The sequence below is a fragment of the Ursus americanus genome, chromosome 17 (genome assembly GCF_024610735.1).
Source record: "Ursus americanus isolate L20-20 chromosome 17, mUrsAme1.1.p, whole genome shotgun sequence".
Taxonomy (NCBI): domain Eukaryota; kingdom Metazoa; phylum Chordata; class Mammalia; order Carnivora; family Ursidae; genus Ursus; species Ursus americanus.
The window spans coordinates 30,122,879-30,150,657 of record NC_142143.1 but is presented as its reverse complement, the minus strand read 5'-3'; the positions used below and the strand labels follow the sequence as shown (position 1 = coordinate 30,150,657).

The following is a 27,779-nucleotide window of genomic DNA, read 5'->3' as shown; positions in this document are numbered from 1 at the left end:
TTTATTTATTTGAGATAGAGCGAGAGAGAGCATGGCCTGGGGGAGGGGCAGAGGCAGAGGGAGAAGCAGACTCCCTGCTAAGCAGAGAGCCCAGGCTCAATCCCAGGACCCTGGGATCATACCTGAGCTGAAGGAGGACACTTAACCAACTGAGCCACCAAGGCGCCCCACCTTTTCCAGCTTTTCGAGACCACCTGCACCCCTTGGCCTGTGGCTCCTTGCGCTATTTTCAAAGCCAACACTGCAACATCTTAATCATTCTCTCTGGCTCTCACATTCCTTTTTCATGTGTACAAGGATTCACAAGATTAGACTATGCCCATCTGGATAATCCCAGATAAACTCTGCATCCCCAAATCCTTAATTATATCTGTAAAGTCCCTTTTACCATGTAAGGTGATATATTCACAGCCTGGGATATCTTTGGAGCCATTATTCTGTCTATCACACAGAATGTCAAAAATGCAAATCATTATCCTAGATTGGATCTAGTATTGGAAGAAAAGAAATACTTAAAAAAGAAATTTTGATAAAACTGAAATACAGCCAATAGATTTAAATATTTTGTTACTGCTAAATTTATCAAAACTGACAACTATACTGTGGTTACGTAAGAGAAAATCCTTTACTTAGGAAATACCCACTTAAGCATTTAGGGTTAAAGAGTGACTCAGTGAGTTTAGAAAAGTAGCAACACACACCTGTGCACAGAAAGCATCTAGTAAAGCAAATGAGGCAAAAATGTTAAAAATAGGTGAATGTGGATTAAAGAGTGAGTGTTCTTAGAATATTCTCATCACTTTTCTGTATATTTGAAATTATTTCCGAATAAAAAGTTAAAACTTGGTGAATCTATAATTAAAACTGATAATTTTTTTTTTACTCAAATACTATAAGCAAGTCATAGTTTGTATCATTTTATAAACATCAGAATGACTGCAGACGTATGGCACAAATTCAGCAACCCAATTTCTGGTCTGTCTGTGGTAACATTACTGGTAAATGGAAGGATCAGAAATGTTTAGGATTTTTACGGTAAGTGACTTAAAATCCTAACAGTCTGGAGATACAGTTTCAAGAGTTAAAAATAGAATTGGTAATTATCGTTGGATTTAAATACCTACTGGTTGGGCACACCCTGCTATTTGTGAGAGAGAATCTGCTACGTAATTTTCTAGGAGGTCTCTTAGAAAAGTAGTCCCCTCCTCTTTCAGGAGTATTTAACAGATTTTTAAAGCAAAAGCATGACAATGAACTGTATTCTATTCTAGAGCCTTCTTCTGCCCAGTGCCTCAGGCAGAATTTTATTGCTTTGGCCCCAGAGAATCTTTCTGGTACCCATTCTGATTCCTACTCTGCCCTCTATTGTTTAGAAACAAAAGATAAGGCAGCTGGGACTCTGACCACTGACAAATCATCACTGGCCTCTCCACTGGGAAACTCCTCTGGTCTTGGCAGAAACTCACATTTTAAAATAAAGGTAAAACAAAGCCTACGACCCGTTTCTGCCCAAACCCTCTGCACGGACTTATTTTTCTTGCCAATTGTGGTAGCCAAGAACAAAGTTTCTCCAGTTATGCCAGGACAGTATGCCAAGATCAAATAATAGTGGACTTTTCTCAATTACAGAAACACTTTCAGCTTTATTTTTACAAGTTTGGCTCTTGCTACCACCAGCCCATACTGAAATCTGTGATTTAGCACAATCTATGATTATACCAGCACAAAATAATCTATTTTGTTATTTTCAGTTTAACATTACGAGCTGCATGATTTGAGTCAGTTTGGCAATCACAGACCTAAATGCTTCTCCAGTCAGGGGCAGGGTACATCTTATTACTTAAATGGTTCACTTAGAACACCTTCCTGGGGGCGCCCTGGGTTAAGCATCTGCCTTCAGCTCAGGTCATAATCTCAGGGTCCTGTGTCCCTGCTCATCAGGGAGTCTGCTGCTCCCTTTCTCACTCTCCCTCTGCTCTCCCTCAAACAAAAATCTAAAAAAGAACACCTTTGCTTGCTATTGTAATTATTTATTTAGATACTCACATTCTGTAACCCAAGGTTCAATGTCAGATGACCTGAGGTTTCCTTTTAAGACTGTCACTTTTTAGTTGCATAACCTTGGGTGAAATACTTGTAAACCTCATTGGGTCATTTGTAAAACAGAAATCACACAAATCACAGTAGATACCTTGCCTTCCTGGAAGGGTTTTTCTAATTACCCAAGGAGATAAATATGTGAAATCATTTTGAAAATAAAAAAAAAAAAGCATTATAAAAAGGCCCAATCATCCCCTCACCTAGTTATTATTAAAGGTTTTTGCACATAAGGCTAGGTGATGTATTTGTTTCTTAAAAATATCTGGTAAGGTGCTGGCTCCACATTTTTTCCTAAACAAATACTGTACTTATTCCCTGAGTAACTGAATGATTAGATTAATTAACTTCCAGTCTGCTATGATTTTACATTCCTATTTCCAGAGAACTACCCCTAATTCAATGGGACAGACACTGACCTGGACTTGAGGATATCTGGTTCAACATGAAAAGACATGTTCTAAGGAACTTTAGATAGTTCATGCTAACTTAAATGCTTAGTTTCCTAATGAAAAGAAACAGGCCTTTGACAGTCCCTTGAAATGATAACCTTAGAGTCCGTCTTTGAAAGACTTTTTAAGCACAAGCACTTAGCGATGTGCTTAACACAATTAAACTGGTAATAATTTTGATGGACTAACCCACAAAAAGTACTCAAAGCCTAAGACAGCTTGCACAAAGTGGATCTGTAATAAGTATTTCATTAGTCATGGAAAGATGTCTACTTGGGGAGTCACCCAAATGATTTTAAATGAACTCAAGGAACACAATACAGCAGTTAAAATGAATCAACATGGATCAGTACATGTCAACATATGTTACAAAATATAAGCAAGTTGCAAAGTGGTATATACAGTATAATGCTACTAAGTATGAAAATATGCAAAAAATACAGTAACTTATGTATGAGTACAGGTTTGCAGTAAATGGAAAAGAGTGGGTGGGGGCTGCTATGCCTTGTTACATTCAACACAAACCCAGGGGATGCTATCCTCATGCCAAGCCTTGAAAACATGCAGTGGAATGAAAAATTCCAGCTCAGAAGACTTATTCCTAATAGGTTGTCTGGAAGAGACAAAGTGGGGACCAGTGGAGACAAGAAAGAGGCCGTACAGGGGTCTTTAGTAATATTTATAATGTTTCATTAAAAAGTACATTTGAAGCAAATATGGCACCACGGTAGGGTTTAACAAGCTATGCGGTGGGTACATAGGCATCTCTATGCTTTCAAAATTTCTTCATGTAGGAATTCTGATAATTTGTAATCAGAAAAATAAAATTTATTGGTTGCAGTAATAACAATATATTTATAATCATAACCTCATATTTATATTGTAAGTTTCTAAGAATCTATTGACGAATAAATTCTGAGATAAAATACATGGTGGTCTCAAATTAAATAGGAAAGAGACTTATAAAGGACCTTTTCAGATATGCAAAGAATTTGCCTACTTTTATACTCAAGCCTTTTTTAGGAGGAAGCTGAAGGAAAGAGAAATCTGTGGCTAGCTCTAAGGAAGATGATCTTACTTTAGAAGTACAGGTCTAAGTCGCATGTGCTGCAGTGCTTACCCATAAGTAAAGTTTAGCAGTTACTTGAGGATAAAACAAAAACAAAACCATGCAAGTTGAATTCCAAGGATACTTTCTTCAAATACCGACCATTAGCTAACTCCTAAATGGCAGATAATTTCCTGTCTCAATAGAATGATCCCATCTCTTTTGTCAGTTACTAAAAAGAAACTCGGAAATGTACAGTCCACTTACCAAAACATCCATCCCGGGGACATATTTGAGGGCTATCTTATAGTCTTTTGGAAGATTTGCCACCTATAGAGACCAAAAAAAGAAGAAGAAAAAAAAAAAAGGAAAAAAATCCATGAGAAAATTCATACATAGCAATTAATCATATTGTTTTTAGTGGGAGAAAAATACATACAAATCTGTTTTATTGTTTTTAAGTTACCACTGCATTTCAATATTTACATAGTGATTTTCCATTCTTGATTTCCTTTTGTAATCAAAAGCACTCTCCAAAAATACAGTGATAATACAAGTCTTTTAGACTCCAAATTCAGTAATGAGTGTAAGTATAATCCAGGGAGTTTTGGAAACATCTGAATTTCAATTTCTATCTGTGGTCTTGGAATTCCCTTCCAGGACTATTTTCCTACTGTTTCACCAAAGAATCAGTAATACAATATTTTTTGTTTTGTTTTTTTTGGTCAATGGTTCTCAAACTGATGTGTCAACATCGCCAGGGAACTGCTAAAAATGCAAATTCTCAGGCCACATCAGCCCTACTGAATCTTAAACTTAAGTCCTCCAGGTGATTTTGATGCAAGTTGGAGAACTTGTTGATCTTAGAAAAAAAAATGTCAGTGAAACCTCAAAAGAATACTATTCCTGTGATGCAAATGCTTTCTAACTTAAACAATTTGCAGAGATTCAGTTCTGTGAGATAACTTAATCTGCTTACCTAGGCCTGAACATTGGAAATGTCTCAAATGTCTACCTAGCTTCTTTTAAAGGCTTTTTAAAAATATCTAACACCTTTCCATCAGTCACTGTGGCATGTGTTGAACACATACCTAATTTGGAACCAAATTTAAATTGTGTACTTTGGTTTCTTTCTCTCATCTATAAAATGCTGATGAAAGTACCCATGTCAAATAGTTTACAAACGAGATAACTGAATGAGGCAAACACATCATAAGCAGTCCATATTCTGTATTAAGGGATATGCTGGCAACTGACTTCCCAGGTATAGATCTGGTACGTCACAGAGTTCTAGGTTCCCTTATCTCCTTTTCTAGGTACAGCACCAGCTCTGTCATACCACCATGATTAGAATTTTCAGCTAAATATAGCCAACAACTGATTTAGACCATGAGTCTTAAGACATGGTGTAAAAAAGTGCTTTTGCACTATTACGTCTTCAATAAGTCTACCTTACTTTCGCAGATTTTCCCCCTCATCCTTTCTCTGAAAACTTTGCTCTTCCCCATATTAAGCTAGGATCTTGCTCCTGTTTGCTGGACTAGGTCACCTCTGACAAGTCTCCCATAACACAATCTGTAGGTTTCTTCTTGGCCATGCCAATAGCTTCTAGAATCTGAGAACAATTTGGTGAGAAAGGAATATAGGCAAAGGCATAAGTGAGTCAGAAGGGAGCCAAGGTAGTAACGGATCCCTTTTTGTGCTTACTACCAGTCTACCTCCAATGGTACTATCTCACACTCATCTTAGTCTTGAGCTTACAATTTTCTCAATATGGGCCAGGTAGTGTGCTCAATAAGGGCTTACATTGCATGATCACCTCCAATCTTCCAATCCCTGTGACATATTATCTCTATTGAACAAACGAAGAACTTGAGGCTCAAAGAGGTCAAGTAACTAGACCAAGGTCACACAGTTACAGTGTAAAGTACGGACTAGAACTCAGATCTTTGACAGGAGAGCCTCCCTCACCACTGATGTTCTACTACACATTTCCTCCACTCTCTGCATGTTTTTCCTGGGCACTTTCTTCCTCTCGGTCAGATTTCCCACCAGGCTTCCAAAATTTCTTTTGTCTTTTGGATCTTCATGCCCATCTTTGAAAAGCAAAATGACCCAGTCATTTTATGTAAGCCCTGCTGGCAAAGACTCAGCTGACGCTTTTGTAGGTATGAATGCTGGAATTAGACTGAGCAGCAACATTGTATTATGTTATGAACCAACCTTGTAAATTAAAGCCATTCTGGATGGAGAAACATGACAAGAAATGGCAGGTGTTCTGAACACAACCTGCTCGACAATCTAGCCCCTCCTTCAGAATAATTTACATTATCTAATCTATCTATATAAAATTGACGGAATTAGTATTCAGAAAGCTTAGGACCTGAGTATATACATAAACCTAATGAGCAGAAAAAAACATAAGGGATATGGCCAATTCCATTTTATTAGTAATCTACATATAAAAATCAGTTGAAAGAAGTCAACTTACTGAAACACACTGAAATCTACATACCTTACTACTTGGGGGGCGGTACATAATAATTTCTGCCTTAAGCTGATTTACTGATATTTAATTTCTGATGGGATGAAAATACTATTTTTGAAAAAATGCTTTGCAATTTATAACAAGTTTATATATATAAGCTTTGCCACAACCTCATGAGATATATGCTATTAAGCCTGTTTTATAGATGAAGACATGGAGGCTCAGAGGGGCTAACTGGTATCTCAAGGTGGCAGGTGGCAGGAGTTCCTGATGGAGGGAGAATACTAACCTGGCCCTCCGTGCTCGGGTCAGCACTGTGTTCTACAGAGCAGGCTCCCTCTGTTACTCTCTTGGTTGCCACTGGTTCCTTTCCAGTTGCATTTGGAAGATGACTTAGAAAGTCAAGTTGTAGATTTTTATGGTTGCTTCCTGAATTATTGTAGGACTCTCTAAGCACTTAGAGTGTGTTGAAGAGTACTCAGAGAACACAGATAACTTTGTGATATATTCAGCTTCTTCGATATACATTGATCATTACAGAAGGTTTGACAGTGTAGAGGGAGGGAGCCTTTGGCCTGGAATTTAGAAGATGTTCCTTTGAGTTAATTTGATGGAGGAGTCACGGCACAGGTTCTGGGGACACAATGTTCAGGTTGGATCCAGGCTCTTCTGCATGTTAACTCAGATCTTGGGCAAGTTACTTAATCTGCTTTAGCTTTAATTTTGACATGTGTAAAATGGGAATCATAACAAAATCTAGCTAGTGAATTTATAAAGACTAAATAAGGACTAAGTAACTCATTTAAAACACCAAGTGCTTAAGCATGGTATGTACATGAAGATGGGTTTATATTAATTGCAAGAGAGTGGGACATTCTAGATGGAGGAGGGGTCATATGCAAAGACAAAGAAATGGGAAAGCACAGGTGTGTTTGGGAGGCCACGGACAGATACTTCAGGCTCCAGCAGGTAAGAGATAAGAAATATGCCAAGAATGCTACATTAGAGAAGGACTGTAATGTTGGGCTAAGGAGGCCCAGTGGGAGGCAGTAAAGTTCAGTAGGACATGCTCTGCCACCAGACCCCACTAGCAAGTCACTTCTGCCTCATTTCCTCTCCATAGAACTTCTACCACTCGTCTGTAAAATAAAGGGAGTCAATTAGGTAATTACTAAAAATGTAGTTTGATCTAACTTTCTCATGGAAGTAGTGGTACTACACTGAACGTCCAAACAGGGAGGGATCAGGATAGTAAATTCAGGAAGACTGGTCTGGAAGGTATGGAGTGAACCAAGGATAGAACAGAGACCAGGAACTGTTTAGGAGACCACTAGAGGGGCACCTGGGTGGCTCAGTCGTTAAGCGTCTGCCTTCGGCTCAGGGCGTGATCCCAGCATTCCGGGATCAAGCCCCACATCAGGCTTTTCTGCTGGGAGCCTGCTTCTTCCTCTCCCACTCCCCCTGCTTGTGTTCCCTCTCTGGCTGGCTGTCTCTCTCTCTGTCAAATAAATAAAATCTTCAAAAAAAAAAAAATAAGACCACTAGAAAAGTGCTGAACATGCATTTAATATTTATATAGAGACCGGAAGCTGAAAAAAACAGAAATGAGGTTTAGATTCCAGGGAAGTAGCCCGTTGATAGGGTTAAATGGATAAGTAATCAAAACTATAGATTTTGAAAAAAACTAATTCTAGTAAAATAAGTTCAGGGCAAAAAAAACAAAAAAAAAAAAATGGAACTTAATTGATGGGAAATTTTGCCAAAAGCCAAATTATTCCAATGAGCTTTTGTGGTTTGGCGTATGAAGAGGTCAATGCTACGCCAGACTGTAAAATGCATAAAACTGCAAAAACAAGACACTTCACGAGGGCTCACTCTACTAGATAGGCCCCATTGGGTGTCTTTAGGATTGACAATACTCGGTGACACTGGGAAACACAAAAATAAAACAAAATGTGTAAGGGAACAGCACACGGAAATGCTGAAAACTTGGCCAAGAAAAAGTCTTTTTACGCCAACAGGCACTGGCTGCATACCATGTCCTAAAGGTATTTGGACTCAGAAGAAAAAAGAACTCTAAGTTAGAACACTTAATGCCCTCTCCAGATCACTAATCTAAAATCTTTGGATCTCATGATTCATATATCACTGAGGTCTCCAAATCTCATGAAATCAGTGGCTTCTTGGACATCTCTGCTGAAACACTTAACTTGTCTCAGTTGTTTCTCCCCGGTGCAAGGTAAGAATCAAAACGCAGTGGTAGTAACTCCTGATTCCCTTGATACCATCCATAAAACGTTGTGCATAAGTGAACATCTCTGGGGGAGAGTCCACAGCTTCCAGAGCCTCATCAGACCCAGAGAAGTTTAAGAATCACTGCTTTGGGGGGCAGGGTGGGGGACTTGTTTGTATGTAAATATCCCAACTCACTCATGTGTAGCAGCTTAGTGTAATGCTGGTTTTCAGAAATAACACAGGGGAAAGCTTTTTGCTTTTTTATTTTTCCTTATAAGTCATCCCCTGTTAACAGTAACACTCTAACTCACCAGGACAATTGTCTAGTTTTCAAAGGTATTTGCTTTTTGATAAGAACTCAGCGATTAAAAAAAAATTAAGACAACTTTACAAGACTTTTCTGAGACCTCTTTTCTCAGTGAAAGATACCTAAATAGAGGACTCCTCTCCCTCCAAAAAAATAAAAAATTTTAAAAAATTAAAAAAAGATTAAAGAACATCTATAATATCACTTCCTAATTATAAGGTGAACTACTACCTAGGAAATAAAAGTCAGGAGGTTACAATGATAAATCTTAAACGGCAGTTGACATTTAAATCTTAGATTAAAGCATTGTAAATTATGAACTAGGTTCTTGAATTCCAAAGACAGGTAGTTATAGGTTTGAACTTCTCCACTCGGCTTCCTATTTCCAGATAAGGATGGTCAGGTTACTTATCACTAGGTCTCAGCTTCCTTATCAATGAACTGGGGTTTAAAAATAATTACCTCCTAGGTTTGTACTGATTAAAGGACAGAATCCATATAAAATGCTCTCCATGGTACCTGGATACTCACACAGTAACTACTGCTTTAAAAAGTCAAGGAGCAGGAGACATACTACCTAAGTGGTTATCTGTCCTGTAAAGGAAGAATGATTTTTTTCTTCACAATAAGACTGCCATGCTTAGTGATATAGCAGGACATTTTGTTGTCAGTTTTTGCAAAAATTATTTCCAATACACTTCAGTCCTTTCTTTGAATACTACAAGTCCAAAATTTAGTTTTAAATAGGAAAAGAAATTTCTATGGACTACAGGAGAAGAAATTAAAATGCTAAGTATAGCAAACTAATAAACTTTAAAAACTATCCAGATGTCAAACCATTGTTCTTCAAAGGTCCAAAATAGAAAAAGGAAAATCCCACCCCAAAAAACTGTGGGAGATCTCTGCTTTTATTTTTATTTTTTTTCAGAAAGAGAGAAAAAGCATGCAGGCACAAGTGGGGGGAGGGACAGAGGAAGAGAATCTTAAGCAGGCTTTATGCTCGGCCTGGAGCCTGACTTGGGGCTCAATATCAAGACCCTGAGAACATGACCTGAGCCGAAATTGAGTTGGATGCTTAACCAACTGAGCCATCCAGGCACCCCATGAGATCTCTGCTTTTATTTTCTTTTTTACTTTTAAAGATTTATTGAGAGAGAGAGAGAACACAGGTGGGGTCAGGGGGAGAGGGGGAGAGAAAGGATCTGTGGAGGGCAGAGCCAGACACAAGGGATTGGATCTCAGGACCCTGAGATCATGACCTGAGATGAAATCAAGAGTCGGAGGTTTAACCGACTGAGTCACCCAGGTGCCTCTGAGATCTCTGCTTTTATTTTTTTATTACATTTTTTTATTAAAAGATTTTTCAAAAATTTTATTTATTTGAGAGAGAGAGAGAGCATGAGCAAGGAGGAGAGGCAGAGGGAGAAGCAGACTACCCACTGAGCAGGGAGCTGGCACGGGGCTCGATCCCAGGAACCTGGGATCAGGACCTGAACCCAAGGCAGCCACTTAACCAACTGAGCCACCCAGGCACCCCTGAGATCTCTGCTTTTAAAGAGAAGATATGCTTAGAAAAGCTCAGAATTCACCTAGAAATGGAAAGACTCCGAGACTCCAAAACTTTATTTTAATGCAGTGGTAATTCTATTTGAAAAACATTGTACTTGAAGAAGAAAAATCAGAATTATTCAGAACTGTTCAAAGTGAAATTTATCTGAGATATTTTTATAATATCCTATTATGGTAAACTCTAAGAACCATGTGTTAAAATAAGTACATATCATAAGACCAGGAAAACCATGAATTCCTGAGTTTTTATTCTATTCTGATTTGTAGACTGACCTGGAAAAGACAGAGTAATTTCACCTTTTAAGATGGGGCTGGGACAGCAACCTGCCTTAAACATTTTGAGGAAGACGAATAATTAATATATATTTTAAAACAAAAAAGGTTTTAAAAAGCAACATAGTCACATTTAATTAAATTCCCCCAAATGAAAGAAAGCTATGACCACAAATGAAGGGAACGGTACGAAGAACAAAAGGGGAAAGCAGTTTGAACTATCTCAGTATTCGGGTGCCGTCTTCTGTAACACAGCCGTGAAAAGCTGCAGCCTAATTGCCCCACAGATACAAATTTTTAAAGTTTGTTTCATCCTCTTCCCAGATACTTGACCCTTTCCTTAGGTAGGTCTGACTTTGCCATTTAAAACAAGTCTTGCAACATTTTTTAGAAACAAAGCAAAACGTTCTGTAAATAGATGAACTATTATGCTGAGCAAACATGCCAGAAGGATTTCAAATGAAAACCATGGAGACTGTAGGGGCAGCACAAAGTGTCCAAGAAGAAATTAAAAAAAAAAAAAAAAATGACAGTAAGGTCATAAATCATGTGCTTCTGTGACATGAGAATCACCCCAAGCAAATAGACTTCAGGTCTGTGGGCACAGTACCAGGTGCCGCCTAATGCAGAGGAGGAACTGGTAGGGACTGCAGAGAAATGATTTCAGTCAAAGAGGTTACTGGGAGCACAAGGTAAAAAAAGGTACTGTCAAGCTACTTTGTTTCTCTCAGAATGTACCAAGGTTATGCCTGTAAAGCAAATCTCTCCTGTTCTATGTAACCTCCTTGAGTCAGGGCATTACGGAATTATTCTAAAAGGCGCAACCTGACGATGTATCATTATGGAATTGCCCCACTGTACTTTATAGAGAGAGGCGGTAATTATCTGGATCTGTGTAACTCTCAAGTCACTCACGTTACTGTCTGAATTAGTCAAATTAATGAGTTTTAGGCTAAGGATGAGAACACAGTTTTGTTTTTGTTCTGGTTCCCCTCCCCAAAAGGAAAAAACCCCAATGTTAGAAGTATGATTGTCTATGTAGTTCTGGCACGTCCATGCAAACCCTCACAGCTAGGATGCTCGCTGGACACATGTAGGTTCCTACACGCCATTTCACAAGCTGAGACTCAGTATTTCTGCAGTGGGAGCCCTGACAGCTGTGCTTTTAATAAGATTCTTAAAACCCTGTAATACAATGATTCTCAAATGATATCCTACAGGTGCTGGTTTACAGCAGGGACTCCCAACATTTTTTCAGCTCGATTCTTTCTTCCACATCAAGTCTTATTTGGAAATCCAGATACACAAATGAAGGCAGAGTGGCCGTGTGGGCTCTAGGAGCCAGTGTGAAAACTACTGGTAACGGGACCCGGAGCTGGGCGTCACCATTCCTGGGTCTGTTTCCTTATTTATTTACTTTTTAAAGATTTTATTTATTTATTTGTCAGAGAGAGAGAGAGCGCGCGCACGAGTGAGTAGAAGCAGGGGGAGCAGCAGGCTCCCCGGCTGAGCAAGGAGCCCAATGTGGGACTTGATCCCAGGACCCCGTGATCATGACCCGAGCCGAAGGCAGAGGCTTAACCCACTGAGCCACCCAGGCATCCATCCCTCAGTTTCCTTATTTATAAAATAGTTTGTCCAGGTTGTCTCTAAATTCCCTTTCAGCTCCAGTATCCTCTGATCCCCCAACACCACTACTACCATACTAACAGCTAATATTTAGTAGGCACTTGCTCTGTTCCTAACACTGTTCTACTGATTCAATCCTTATAATCACTCTACGACGTACTATTAATCTTAACACCGATAAGCAAACTAAGGCCCAAAGAAGTTATAGGACAAAAACTGTGATAAAAAAATTTATAAATAAACTCTCTTATTTAATCTATAAGACAAAATTGGGATATAGAAACTGTGATTTAGAAAGGTAGTTATTTAAGGTCAAAAACCTGGGCTTTAAATTCAGGTCTATCAAATTCCAAAATCCATTCCTTAACCAATATATCAGCACAGGTTGGTCCTACATGAAATCTTTTAAATGGCATCCACATATGTGTTGTTATTGTGGTATTAATGATATTCATATTTTTATGGAGATGATTTATCTCCCAAACTAGATTATGAAATTTTTGAGGTCAGGGATTATTTTTCTGTTATCTACTCTATGAAATACGGGTTGTGAATTATGTAGGTCTTTATTCAATTAGAAGTAATCTGAGTCTTATTTTTTGGGGGAGGGGGAAAGAGGAGGTGGGGGGGAGCAGAGAGAGAGAGGGAGAGAGAGACTCTTAAGCAGGTTCCAGAGCCCAACACAGGACTCGATCTCACAACTCTGAGATCAAGACCTGAGCCAAAACCAAGAGTCAGATGCCTAACCAGCTGAGCCACCCAGGCACCCCTGAGTCCTATTTTTTATTAATCTGATTTTATTTCAATAATCCAAAGTAAACACACTAATTTCACTAGATCAACTGTTGAAATTAAAAAATTTCCTCGAGTCAGTTGCCGGGAGGAAAAAACCCTCTTTTTTCAGTCTAATGATTTCACATTTGCCCTTGAGGTGAGGATTTATCTTTTAGTGTCAATATTAGTAAGTGTCTCTTTTCCAGGCTCTTCTTTCTCAGTGATGCTTCTTGCCATTTTTCATTTTATAAGCAGATAGGTAACAGACTGAACATAAACAGCTGGTCAAAGACAAGGATGGAAGATCTTGGAAGGTGCTTGCAATCCCTACTTATGCCACTTGAAAATACGGGTTCGACGTTTCACAGGAAGTAATGATCATTAAGTAGTTTTCCTTAAACACTTAGCAAGTCATAATGCGTATAAGTAATTTCTCTTTAATACCATGTTAATTTTGGATATACTTGGCCTGTGGTCAAATATACCATCACCTTCCAACTATAATTCATTGTCCATATACTTGACGTTTGCTCCTTAGGACCACTGCAGATCTCCACTGATCATCGTCAGCTCCACAGTTATACCAGCAGCCCCATGAGAGCTTTAATTTCCCAGTTGTGAACTACTTTAAGCATATTTTTGAGACTCATGTTAATCTGACATCCATATAGATTTATGTAACATAGATAAAGTGAGTCATAATAAGAATTGGGACTAAATTAGGATCAACACAGTCTGGTCTCCAAATTTTGACTGAACAGACCATCTAGAGCAGTTCTTAAATCTCCTTTCAGAAATCTCTTTAACATGTAGATGCCTGGAGCCCTTCCTCAGACCTATCATTGTATCAGTTTCTTGGAGTGCAGTCCAGACACCTGTAATTTTAATAAGCACCACAGGTGATCATGGTGGTTACCACAGTGAAGCACATCAGGTCTTCATTCACTGAACAAACATTTAATGAGTGTCTTTTATGGATACAAAATTTATAATATAAGCATATATTTTCTTTTAGTATAGTTTCTTGGGTCACAGATTAATAAGGAACTTGAGGAAGAGGTCCATGTTTTACGGTCTTTGAAAACAAAACAAAACAAAAAACAAAACAGGGCTGACTGGGTAGCTCAGCTGACTGAGTCTCGAATTCTTGGTTTCAGCTCAGGTCATGATCCCAGGGTTTTGAGATCGAGCTCCTCATTGGGCTCCATGCTTAGTGCGGAGTCTGCTTGAGATTCTCTGCCTCTCCCTCTGTCCCTCCCCATGCTTGTGCTTGCTTCTCTCTTAAATAAATAAAATCTTTAAAACACCAAACAAAAACTTTCCTCACCTAATCCCGAATACCTAGCTGAGCCCATAGCAGGCAAATGCTGCATTGCTTTGATTACCAGCCCCTCAAACAGGACGTGCTGGTGTATCTTCAGGCACTGCTTCAGAGAACTCTTTTTAAACCTGGGCCCTCTGGGCATCCTTCTAAGGAATCCACATAAATTCTGTGTGTGTGTGTGTGTGTGTGTGTGTGTGTGTTACTAACTGCATTGAGACTAAGTCAGAAAGACTCTGACCATAGAATTAAATCTCTTTCAAAGTTTGGCTATAAACTCCAAATAAAACATGAACCAGGAAATATATATCAAGAGTAGGAAGACAAGTATCTCAACAAATATAATTTTCTTTCTTTTCTCCATGTCACGACCCTTATTTCTTCCCTATGCTCGTATCAACTCTGTTCTCTAGACAATTTTCCAATAACAGAAGGCCACTTGGGTATTTTGAACCAGGCACTTACAAAAATGTTTCTCAAAGTTTGCTCATCCTGAAATCACACATTGTAGCTCAAATGGGCATGTAAAATCTCCCCTCGATGGAGAGCTGGGAAGAGTGCATTCCTGATGCTGTATTATCTCTCTGTCTGTGGTATGCGTTTTAAGAGAATCACGGCATGAAGCTAGCCATGACCGAGGGGCACTGGTGTAAAATGGCTTTTGCTTGGGATGAGTTCCAATGTGACAAATGTGGGAGACGAGTCTGCTCAACATTTGGGTACAAATCACTCCTCCAGCTACGTTCCCAGAGGGAGCACATACCCACCCACATGTGATAGGGTCTCCACGCTGTTGGAAAGGGGAGAATGGTCAGTTCAGATCTTTTTTGTTAGGCTTGTTAGAGAAGAGTAAGAAGGCGTAAGGAGGGGAAATAAGACACACTGAGAAACCCACTAAAGAGATAATGGGGAACAAGCCAACGCTGCCACAGCAGCACACAGAGAACTCTCCAGTGTCCTTCACTGCCTGTGACTGAGCTGAAAAAAATGAGCAAAGAAACAAAGTCACTGCAGTGATGTACCAATTTTACCAACAGAATCTCCTCGATCTTAAATATCTCCCTACCTGCTCTCTCTATACCCTTTGGAATAACTTATTGATTTCTTTCTTTGTCTTGGAAAAATACTAACTTGGGACAAGAAAAAAATGAAATCTTTTTTCAAAAAACACACAAAAAAAACCCCCAAAACTATTGAAAGCATTCCTTACTTACCAATTTTGTAACGTCTTTCACATCATCAGTCACACGGTTCCTGCAGATCCCTTTAGTTTTGACCAGAGGATTAAATAGGAGTAGTTGAAGATAAATGCAAGTGATAATCCAAGTCTAAATGAAAACAGAAAAATTGCTGGTGATGACCAGTTAACATCTGTAATCACTCAAGCTATTACATCTTATATCTTAATGTGGAAAAGACAATCTACCTTTAAAAAAAAAACTGCTACTGGCTTAAATACAATTCAATGTTGAGTAACTGAAGTATGCTTACCACATTTAAAAAAAAAATTAAATGTGGTTTGGATTTTTCGTTTCTACAATATTAGTGTTAACTTTAGTCAAAAGCTTTCTAGAGCCAATTTCCTAATGGCAATTAGGAATGAACGTGCGGCAACAGTAAAGGATCTGCCACTTGAGGTGTTTTCTAAAAACTAGGAATGTATAAAATTCATACCTTAAGGCACCAAAAGAAACTTTCTATACTTTAAGCGTAGACTGTTTGGCAAGTAGCTGCAAACCTGAGCAGTCTTTAAATCCAATAGTGTAGGACAGTACACCACATGAGGGAGAGAGATGTATTTTTAGATTGAGGACAGAACTTAACCTCATTTATGAGACATCAAACGAATCATTATTTTTAATCATAGCTTTTTAACCATTAACTATGGAAAAACATTTTCTTAGCGAATAGGAAGAAATTCTTGAACCCCAGTGTGAGGTAATCACACACACACACGTGTGCTTACACACACCTCTGCTTGAAAATAATTACTTTTATGCAGGACTTGTTTTTTCTTATAATACTATATTTGAGGTTTTTAAGAAATTGGGCATCCAGTTCTCTTTTTTTAGTATCTTGATAGCCCATAACGCAGCACCTTGCATATTAAAAGTTCTTAATAAATATTTGCTGGATGAATCAGTGACAAAGGTAAAAATGGTCTAATGCTTCAAATTTAAAACCATTTTATTGAGCAGATATTATAAGATAGGGACTGTGACAGTCCCTAGAGAAACAAAGGTGATGAAGGTGCCCTTTCAACTCAGAGGCAGGTACAGAAATAACATGCACATCTGTGACAAGTGCTTTGGGAACACAAAGGAGGAAGCAATTGATCAATTAACCTCCAGGAGGAGATCCCTTGGCAGAAAGACTGTGCCAATAGAAGCCAGAGAGAAAATGTGACTGTGGTTGGCTTCTGGAGGACAAGGAGGAGTTTGCAAGAGTTGACCAGGAAGGGATAAGCATTCCAAGAAAGATAAACAGCATGAGCAGAGGCATGGAGATGTGAAGACACTTTAAAATGTTCAAGTTCCTTTATGAGCTCACATTCATCCACAGCATCTTAAAATTACACAGTCCATCTGCGCATGGCTAGAAATCTTTCCTATTAATGAAGCTGCCATGTTTAAAAAACAAAACAAAACTGGATTATTTTCCCCTAATACCTGCATGCTAACTAGACATTACACCAGACCAAATGATGATTATCATTTACTGAAATTTCTGAGACTACAATCAATGCTACCTACACAGATAACAGTGGCTTGTAAACAAAATTCAAACATTTTTATTGTGTTACCAATGTGATCTTCTATTTTAGCAGTAATCCCCCCGTTTAAGTTTGGTTAAAGCTCCTTTCAGCACTGTGGGATCATACTCTTCATAGCACTGTCTCCCTTGGACTGAAATGAAGACTAAATTGTGCAAATGATTTCTTGGAAGCAACCAGGATATTCTTCAGTAGGTGGATAAATAGACTGTAGTATACTAGACAATGGACTGTTATTCAGCACTAAAAAGAAACGAGCTATCAAGCCATGAAGACATGGAGGAAACTTCAGTGCATACTATTAAACAAAAGAAGCCAATTCAAAAAGGCTACATACTCAATGGTTCCAACTATTATGACACACTGGAAAAGGCACAACCCTGGAAACAGCAAGAAGATCAGTGGTTGCCAGAGGTTGTAGGTGGAGGGATGACTAGGTGGAGTACAGGATTTTTAGGGCAGTGAAAATACTCCGTATAATGGTAGAAATGTCATTATACATTCATCCAAACTCACAGAATGTACAACACCGAGAATAAACCCTAGCGTAAGCTACGGACTTTGGATGATTAAGATGTGTATCCGTGTAGATTTATCAGTTGGACAAATATACCACTCTGTACATGTGGAGGGGCAGGGAGCATGGGGGAAATCTCTGTACTTTCAGTTTTGCTGTGAACCTAAAACTGTTATTTAAAAAAAAAAAAAAAAAGTTTTTAAAAAAAACCCACATCACTTCAAGGGCTCCTGAGTGGCTCAGTTCGTTAAACGTCTGCCTTTGGCTAATGTCATGATCCCAGGGTCCTGGGATCGAGCCCCACATGGGGATCCTTGATTAGTGGGTGCCTGCTTTTCCCTCTCCTCCCACTTGTGCTGTTGCTATCTCTCTTTTTCTTTCAAATAAATAAATATTTTTTTAAAAAATCACTTTGATCGCTGTGGTGAGAACTTTAGGGTAGCAATAGGTAGAAACAGAACAGTTAGGGGCTCTTGTGATAATCCAAGCAAAAAAGAGTTGTAGCAATGCACTGACCAGAAGTGGTTAGATTCTGGGAATCTCCTGAAGCTCAACCAGTAAGATTTCCTGATAGTTGGAGTGTGGCTTGAAAGAGTCCAAGATGACTCCAAGGATTCTGGCTTGAGCAAATGGAAGGATGGTGTTGCCATCAACTGATATGGGGATGGCTGAGGGTAAAGAAGGCTGCAGGGGAGATCAGAGCTAAATTTTGAGTGTGCTAAATTTGAAATGTCTTCGAGATACCTTAGGGAGGATACTAGGTCATGATATTTGAATCTGGATTTAGAAGGGAAGTTTGGGCTAGATATATAAATGATAGTCTTTGATGTATAAATGGAATTTATTCATCATTCGAAAGAGTGGATGAGCCCATCCAGGGAGTGAGGACAGACAGAAAAAAGAACAAAGAATTGAGTCCTATGGTGCTCTAACTGGAAGAGGTCTGGCAGATTTAGAACTCACAGAAGAGCTTGAGAGAGAAGCCAAAGGAATAGGAGGAAGCCAAGTTTTAAAAAAGGAAAATTACCTGGAGGAGGAGGTCAAACTATGTCAAATACTCATAATAGGTCAAGTAAGAGGAGAACAGAGAACTGACGCCTGGATTTGGCAGCATACAGCTCACTGGTGACATTAACAAGAACTTTTTTACTGAAAGAGTTATGGGAAAAAGCCAGTCTGGAGTGGGTTGAAGAGAACGAAAGAGAGTAATTAGCAACAGTGAATGTAGACAGCTCTTTTAAAGAGTCCTTCAAAGGAGAGCAAATAAACAAATGAATAAATAAATAAAAACAAAGTGGGGTAGCAATTGGCAAGGACTTGGGGGAGGGGAGAGTTTTCTCTGTAAGCTGGTAGAAACACCAGGCTGTCTATATGCCTGTGTGGATGACACAGCAGGGGGGGTGCAACTGGCGATGTGGGTCAGAAAAGAGGCAACTGCTTGAGTAAAGTTCTTGAAAAGGCAAGAAGGGGTGAGATCTAGCTGTCAAAATGTGAATGCAGTTGCTGGTGTTGTTTCAACAATACAGTAAATTAACAGCTACGATTTACTGAACATTTATTACATATCAAACATTTTGCATATCTTAAACTTTAAGTTTCATATATCCTAATTTTTTTATTTTATTAAAAAAAACTTTTTAAAAAGATTTATTTGAGAGAGAGAGAGAGAGAGAGAGATCATGAGCAGGGGAAAAGGTAGAGGGAGAAACAGACTCCCCACTGAGCTGGGAACCCAATGCAGGACTCGATCCCAGGACCCCAGGATCATAACCTGAGCTGAAGGCAGATGCTTAACCGACTAAGCCATCCAGGTGCCCTTTTTAAATTTTTTTTTAAAGATTTTATTCATATATCCTAATTTTAAAGATGAAGAAATTGAACCCAGAGAGATTTGGGGACTTCTAAGTGGCAAAAAACAGGTCTGCCCAATTCTAAATCCTGTCCTCTTTACCACCCCATACTGTCACAGCATTCCCGCAAAACTGTCAGATCATTGGTCAGGGCTCCAAATAGCATAGCTCTAAAACTTCAATAATTTTTCAGATATCAAGCATATGGAGACAAGTGTGTTCTAAAATCCATGCCACAGCAGAATACTCCACATTTTTCAGGTTACCATAATTTTTAATACATGTTCTATCACAGTTTTAAAAAATATTCTAATACAGACTTTTATAACAATTGCAAAAGAATCTCACCAGGGTAGCCTCCATATATATATATATATATATATATATATTTTTTTTTTTTGCATCAGTTATATACAAATACCTGTAAAGATAGGATTTTGCTCATTATATAGGAATCTATTTGGCCAGGGCTAAAGTTAAATCTGTTAATACATTCACACATCTCTGACAAACTTATATTTCTTGAAGCACTTTATTTTAAAGCTGTTAAATAAACTTGTATTTTTGTATACACTTAGCTAGTAGTATGGGATATTCGCCTTTCGTAAAATTCAACAATTCACTCTGGCATAACTAAACATTAGAATAGAGGAGCAGTCATGGGAGTAATGTCACTCATCAGTATTCTCATGAGAGGAGAGGGCTGAAATGCAGAGCTTACTTATTTATATGGAAGAGTAATCTTTCAGTATTACTCTAGATAAATTATAGACATTTTTCTAATATATAGTACACACATTTCCTTTATTTCTTAAACAGTGGGTGGAAGTATTAAACCTTACTTCTTTTGATGATTCAGGTTCATGAAATAAAAGACTGTGTGAAATAAGCCAGACATAGACAAATATTGTGTGATCTCACTTATATGTGGAATCTAAAAAAAGAAAAAAGAAAAAAAAGGAAAAGAAAAGAAAAAGTCACACTCATGATAACAGAATAGAGTGGTGGTTACCAGAAGCTAGGCAAAATCTAGATCAAAGGGTACAAACTCTCAGTTAGAAGATGAATTAAGTTCTGCAGACTTAGTGTACAACACAGGGACTACAGTTAATAAGACTGGATTATATACTTGGAATTTACTGAGAGTAGATCTCTTAAGTGTTCTCACCACACTCAGAAAAAAAACAGTAACTGTGAGGTGATAGTTTGATTGCAGTCAGTTCGTGATGTATATTTATATCAAACATCACACTGTATACCTTAAATATGTATGATTTTTGTCAGTCATACCTCAATAAAGGTGGGTAGGGGGAGAAAGCATTTCAGGTATGCAGTTGTGACCGCCTTCCTCTAAGTAGCTCCAAAGTACTGTATTTGTTTGAAAGACTGTTTTTAAAATTTTATTGTTTTGTTGGTTTCTCACTTTACCTGTTTCTCCCAGGCTGTCAAGTCATTACCTGCAACATGTTTTGTTGTAGTATGCCTATTTCTAGTCTCCTGTAGTCTCAATGGCAACACACAACACATGGCCCATGGGGGGTGCATATGCTAGGCAGAGTAATGGCAAAAAGATGGCCACGCCTTAATTCTTTGAACTTATGAATTTCTTCCTTGTATAGCAGAATGGACTTTACAGATGTGATTTAGCTAAGGACCTTGAGGTGGACAGACTATCCTGGATTCCCTGGGTTCGAAAGAGTCCTATGGCTCCTTACAAATAGAACCTTGTCCAGATCTGGCTACAGAAATGCAATAAGGGAAGAAGTGTAAGATATGACATGATAAGGACCTTACTTGCTATTCCTGGGAAGGAGCCAGGAGTCCAGGAATGCCAGTGGCTTCTAGAAGCTGAAAAAGGCAAGGACCAAAGTCTACCTTAGAGCCTTCAGGAAGGAACATAGTCCCATGGACACCTTGATTTTAGCTCAGTAATCCGCCAACTTCGGATTTCTGAATCCCCAAAAGCGTAACGTAATAAGTTTGTATTGTTTTATAAGTCACTAAGTTTGTGGTAATTTGTTACAGCAGCCGTAGAAAAATCAGAGCTCAAGAAACTTTTGAATGAATTAATGGATGAATGGCATAGTATTGCAATGTCCAAGCTTTCCTGGTAAGGAAAATAAACTGCCCCATAAGTATTCTGGGCCCCCAACCCCTGCTTTATGCAAAGCAGCTTGGTTTTTTTCTGTTTTATTTGTTCATGCTTCTGGGTAAGATTTTATTTGAACAAAGGTTTCCAAGGGCAAGAAAGGAAAAAAAAAAAAAAAAACATGCTTTTGAAAACTGGTGGTGTGATGGCAGAGAGCAGAACGTGGATCCAGAAAACCTCTGAGCCCCTTACCGTGTGACCTCAAAGAAGCCAATTAATCCTTCAAAGCATCTGTTTATCAGTCTATGAGAATAAGAACAGATTTTGCCTTACCCACTTCATGGAGCAATGGTGAGGATCAAATGGAAACTTTTCAAACTACAGGTTTGATATTTGTTGTGTGGTTTATGGGTTTTGGATCGTCTAGGAAACCAGGGAAACAAGGACTTTTCAAACTGAATAAAATAGTCAGGGAAAAGGACTTTACAGAGTCAATCTTCCATAAACAAAGAGTATGACCTTTAGTACATGGCTATTTTGACACTGATTTTGGATTCAGAGGCCTTTTTCAATTTCTTTCTTAGCTCTCAACTGTGTTTAGAGTAGCTTCAGTTAACAAATGACTTCCAATTAAGTGAGGTATTTCCATATATCGCCAAAATATTTATCTTTGTTTTCTCTCTTCCTCTTTCTCTAATTTCTGGAAACTCCAACAAGTGTATACGGGTGCCTAAATGTGGGGGGGGGGGGGTGCGCACACACCGTATCAGAGATAGAATGCTGAAGCAAAATGTCCCTGTGTTTGTGACTTCTGCTCTAAAATGTATCTTTTCAGTTTGGGCAATCATCTCACTGTGTTTTTTTTTTTTTTCCTCCTCTAACATTCTCTGCTTCTGCCTATGACATTTTTCTTTGGCTACTTTGTTTTAGCATCGTACAACTTTTCTCTCTAGGTCACGCTCATTGTGTGATAACCTCACATTTCATGATAACCTTTCATTGCACAGACACACTGAACTAATCTTATTGTCGGCAGTTCTAGATTTTTTTATTGAGAGGCATGCGTCAAAAGTGTCCCCCACATACTCCCCACATCACACACAATTCCAATAACCCTTTCATTGCTAAAAATTGTCTTTACATTATTTACATGATGAAAAAAAAAAAAAAGAATAAGAAATCTGGTTGTGCTGTTAGAACTAAGCCATATGACAGAAACAGTTTTGGTAAAGAGAAGAAAAGTGACGAACATTCATACTCCATTGTGAATGACAGATACAGCAGATCTTCTTCTGGGAGGTTTTAACAGTGGCAGATAGTACTGAAAAGATGCTTTGAAGAAGAGGCGGAAAGTTACAGGAACATGAGGCTGGAGACCCTGAAAGACAAAGGTCTTACCGATGTCTCATGTTTGTTGAGAACCAGCCTCAGCAGACCCCGGTGGGATAGTCACCCATCAACAATTCTTTCTGAACATAAGAACCTTCCTTATAGTAAAAAGCCACATGCCAGGAAAAGGAGCTGGAACGTCCCCCTAAAGCAACTATTTACTTGATCTGAACATGTGTGTGTTATAACACAGAAGTTGCTTTGCAGACTTCTTAAATGGACATGCAGGTAGCCCACATACATCAGAGGAACAGACGCCGTTTGAGAAATCAGAAAATTCCAAGCTTCTAAACAATAACAATAACAAAAACCAAACTTTTCTCTCTGAACTTGAGAAGAGATTTTAAAATATGCATTGCCAGGGCCCACATCACACACTTGCCAAAGTTGGAAAGGTAGTGGAGTGTCTGTGTAGCTTGTTTTCGTTATGCGCAGACCTACAGAGTGGTATTAGGTCTGCCCTGAACAAAACAGCAGCTGCTGCCAAAAACAACATTCATCTTCTCTTTAATCTTGAATGCCAGCTAGCGAAGCAGGCAGTTAGTTCCCTTGTAGCCCAAATGTGCTTTGGAAGCAGGCCAACAGGCTTGGCTATCCAGAACCAGGAAAGCAAGTTACCAAGACACAGGTATAGTAATTAGTCCTGAGTTCAGGTCTTTTGAGGTCATATGAACAATATCCTTCAAAAATCATCTTAATGTAAACCAACAACAGATTCTGGTTCAGTGAAGAACGATTTAATTCTATGTGACTTCTTCCTTCGGATTTTTAATTTTTTAAAAATATGTCATTACACATTATAGAGAAAATACCTAATCATCCCTACACAGACTCAAATTCTTCTCTAGTGATTGTCCGATAAGCTCGAAGGGGCAAAGGAAACACGTAGCACTAAAGTTTAGAAAAAATAAATCTGCTACCAGGAAAGCGGATGTTAACAGGATAGCTTAGTGAAGTGCAAACCAGCTTCTTCAAGTCCAGATTGGTGCACTAAAATCTGGTGAAGATTCAAGTCCACATCTCCCCATGAAGATCCTTTTGTGAAGAAGTGAAATGAAAATATCCCAAAATATGGATGATCACTAAAATATGCGGTGAATACACTCTACTAACAAAAACTGAACAACCTAGAGACGAATTGTTTAATATAAAAAAGACAGGCAATGGCTTTAATGTAAACAGTAAATTTAAGGATTTCAATGGGGAAAAAATGAGAAAAACCACCCTTGATGGTCAGTCCTTACTCCAAATGTAAACGCTATTTAACGGGAAATGATTCACATATATTGACTTCTAACTAAGGGCCACACATAGGAGGAGCAGTTTGCATATATAATTACATGTAACCTTCCCACCAACCTGATTGGGCAGGTAAGACAGGCTTCAGTGAGATAAAGTAACTTGGTTATGGCAGCTCTGCTAGTCAGTCCCCGGGCTGGGTTTAAACCACGACCTATACCATATATTAGAAAGAAAAATACTGGGCCAGTCAGATAATAAAACTGATTTCATTTATATTTAATGAACTATTCAATTTTACTTAAAATACCTATGCAGTGGATGGCATATAGGTCCATTTAGCCGAATCAGTTTTTAATTGAAGTCACAGTGTCAAATTATTACTAGGCTGGGTAAATAAGTGGTACGGGTAAATGAGCTACACCTCACCACAGCTTTTTAAAAATTTTCATAGCTAGAGGGAGGGGGGAAAAATAAACAAAGTGTAAGTTGTTCCTTCTGATAAAAAAAAAATGAGTGCTTTCAGACTTCTAAGAGTTACCTAGTCATTTAAAAAACATTCATGGAACACCTGATAAGTATATAAGATAAGGACAGAAGATACTGATTTTGGCCTCCGGAAGCTCAAACTACAAGGGAACACAGCAGGGAGACAGGTAGAGAGGGGAGGGGCCCAGGAGGGACACTTACACTGGACTTTGGTGAGAGGCAACTGAAGGAGGGGCTTGGAGAGAGCTCCTGGGAGAGGACCTGTTCTTTAAAAGGTGAATAGCAGTTAGCCAGATCAAAGAGAGCAGGGGTGAAGACCCCTGACAGAGAAAATAGCAGGTGCCCACAAAAGTGAGAAAACAAGGCATTTTCATAGGACTTCACATTGATGATATGACTGGAAAATGAGTTTCAAGGAATAAACAAAATAGACAAAGCTAGAGAGATAGGCAGAGGTCCTCCCAATTTTGCCAATTGATTTGATTTTATCTTAGAGATATAGGGAGCTTTCGAAGGACTTTAAGCAGAGGAGTATCAAGATCAGATTTATTTTTGAAAGGCTTATCAGACATCAGCATGAAGGATAGATTGGGGGGCATGGAGGTCACTGAAGTCATCAACTGGGGCAGAGGCAGAGGGAGTGGAGGGAAATGGATAAGTTCAAGAGGATATGGAAGTAGACTGAGACTTGGGTGACTGACAAAGTGTATGGGGTAAAAAGGGGAGGAGTCACAAATGACCTCAGGTTCCAGGTTAGGAGACTGGGTAAAAAGCAGTGCTTTTCAAGGAGCCAGGATAGGTAAGAGAAGTGGCAGCTAGAGATTGGAAGTTATCACCAAAAACCCTGCAGGATAGATACCACATCTAAGGAGGAGAAAGAACCATCTGCATAGATGAGACAGTGAGAAGCCAAGCACAGGAGAGGCCGATCAGTTTACTGTGGGATCTGCAGCCACTGCAAAAAGAAAGCACAAAAGGGCAAGTGTGAGCAACAAAACAGGCACTAAAAGATGTCAACCTTGGGATGTCTGGGTGGCTCAGTCAGTTAAACGCCTGCCTTTAGCTCAGGTCATGATCCCAGGGTCCTGGGCTTGAGTCCTTGCTCCGTGGGGAGCCTGCTTCTCCCTCTGCTTGCCACTCCCCCTGCTTGTGTTCTCTGACAAATAAATAAAATCTTTAAAGAAATAAAGATGTCAACCTGACAGATGCCGAAAAACACCTCACGGAGTTGACACTGACAAGGAGAGTTTCTGTGGGACTGATCGAACTAGGAATCCATCCAGGAGGGTTCACAGGGATAAATGAGTGTGGGGAATCTCAAGGGTATACTGAACCACTTGAAAAGGAAGGAGAGCAGGTAATTCAGAAAGGCTAGAGTGTTAACTTTGGTCTTGGTAGAAAAGAAGGCAACTCAAAAGCAGTGGAGCTATCACGACAAACTCAGCCTTCCTCTTTCTTAAAGGGTCTGTGCCTGGGAACAACTCACCAGTGGCTAATGCAAGCCAGGTAAGCTCAGAGGCTTTGCCACTGTGTGAAAATCTATGCAACGAACTACCTCAGGATAGAATCCAGGGCCTAGGTGTTCAAGTTTTGCTATTACTCTTTTGTAAGACGGCAGTAGAAGCATTTATGCCAGCAGTAGACATTATTTCATTAGAACCAAGGGTAATACAGGTAATATAGGTCATTAGCTATTCATAAATACAGCAGTTCTATAAAAACACAGGGGGAGACTTCCCTAACAATATAATCCACTGTATTTTACAGAGATACTGATGACTAATTCTAATCACTTTTAGAGGGAGGATATGTAACAAACCAAACTACTCTAGAAAATTGGTGGGTGCTAGTTTAATGTTGAGCCTAGATTTACATATTTGTTGCCAATTCTTTTTGTGGGTACATATATTTTCAAAGAAATAGGAAAGAGGCCCCCCAAATTGGCCAAAGTATAGGAACATAGCAAAAAAAAAAAAAAAAAAAAATCATGACAGTTCTGAAATGCACATCTCCACCTTCAGTACTCCATGGGCCTGGTTCTTTTTGCATGGCGTTGTTCACTATTATGTCAATTAGTGGCTCTTTAAATTAAACCACAATATGTACTCTGAGCGTTGTAGCTTTCCAAAAAAAAAGAGGTATAAAAACAAATTCTCCTTAATACTTTTTCAGCTATGTGACTCACTTCTGAAAGTGTGAGCTCATGTCAATCAAAAAGCTCTGCAATTTTTCAAAATCCATAAAATCTTGCCCACTCTGAACAATGGAGAGATGGAAAAATGAATGTTGGTTCCAGTTGCTCTCTGATCCCATGTGCTGAATCTGGACTGAAGGACTGAACTTCCTAGAATTTCTTGTGTTTTTTGTTCTCCTATGGTTGCAATTAAATGTGCTCAGATGTCTCGTCAGATCAGCTACCAGGAGTCTGACAAGCTTGGTCTCTCAGGGACTTTTTAAGTTTTAAGAAAACTTAATCTGAGGAAGCAAGCTCAGGAAATCTCCCTTTTTTGCCCCACCTAGGCTTTTTTTTACTACATTAAAATAAACAAAATCTTCGTACTCTGCTTTAACTGCTTCCAAACAGCATCAGAACCAGTGGGGGTTAGAGGTGTGAGCTAAAGCACGCTCACAATCTTGATCATTTTCTCCATCACATCAGATAGCAAGCCGGTCTGCAAAGGTCACGGCCTAAGCATTCCTGATTACTCAATGTGTGCTGGACACACCAACTGCCTTTGGTTAAGTTGAATAAACTGCTGAAATGCTCCCCCCCTTTCACTGAAAGTGCTCTAACTTAAACAGGGAGGCAGCCGTCTTACCTTTAGATGAAAGTGTGTAATCATCTGCGGCTGTTTACTAAGACTGCAGATTCCTGAGCATTACACAGAATCTCAATTTCTGAGGGTGCATCTCAGAAATGTACACTTCTACCAAGCCCTCCATGTGATTTTTAGGTATTCTCTAAAGTCTGAGACATGCTATTTTAGGCCGTACTAGCTCAGGGGTACTATATCATTAGGAAAAACGGAAAGGTCTAAAAAGGTATACAAAGTTACATTTGGTTCCAGGGCTACATATTAGATCCTCCTGATTTAGAGCAACTTGAAAAAAGAAAAGTGAAATGTAATGAACAGTGTAGGAGTAGTGAGTGTAGAGGATACTGTAGATTGGCTCTTTTAGTTCCCACTCCAGCCCTGTCCTAGCATATTCTCCTGCACTGTGGTGGCTGCAAAACTTCTG

General features: G+C 39.0%; 1 protein-coding gene across 2 annotated transcripts in view; it reads right to left on the bottom strand.

Annotated features, from left to right (window-relative positions):
- Positions 1-27,779, bottom strand: part of KITLG (KIT ligand) — an 84,993-nt gene that overhangs the window by 36,359 nt on the left and 20,855 nt on the right. For both annotated transcript variants that reach the window (XM_045779430.2, XM_045779429.2), the window contains exons 2-3: positions 15,408-15,521; positions 3,865-3,927 (exon numbers count right to left, since the gene is read on the bottom strand). In XM_045779430.2, the coding sequence (XP_045635386.1) occupies positions 3,865-3,927; positions 15,408-15,521 (177 nt within the window). The remainder of the gene's footprint in view (positions 1-3,864; positions 3,928-15,407; positions 15,522-27,779) is intronic.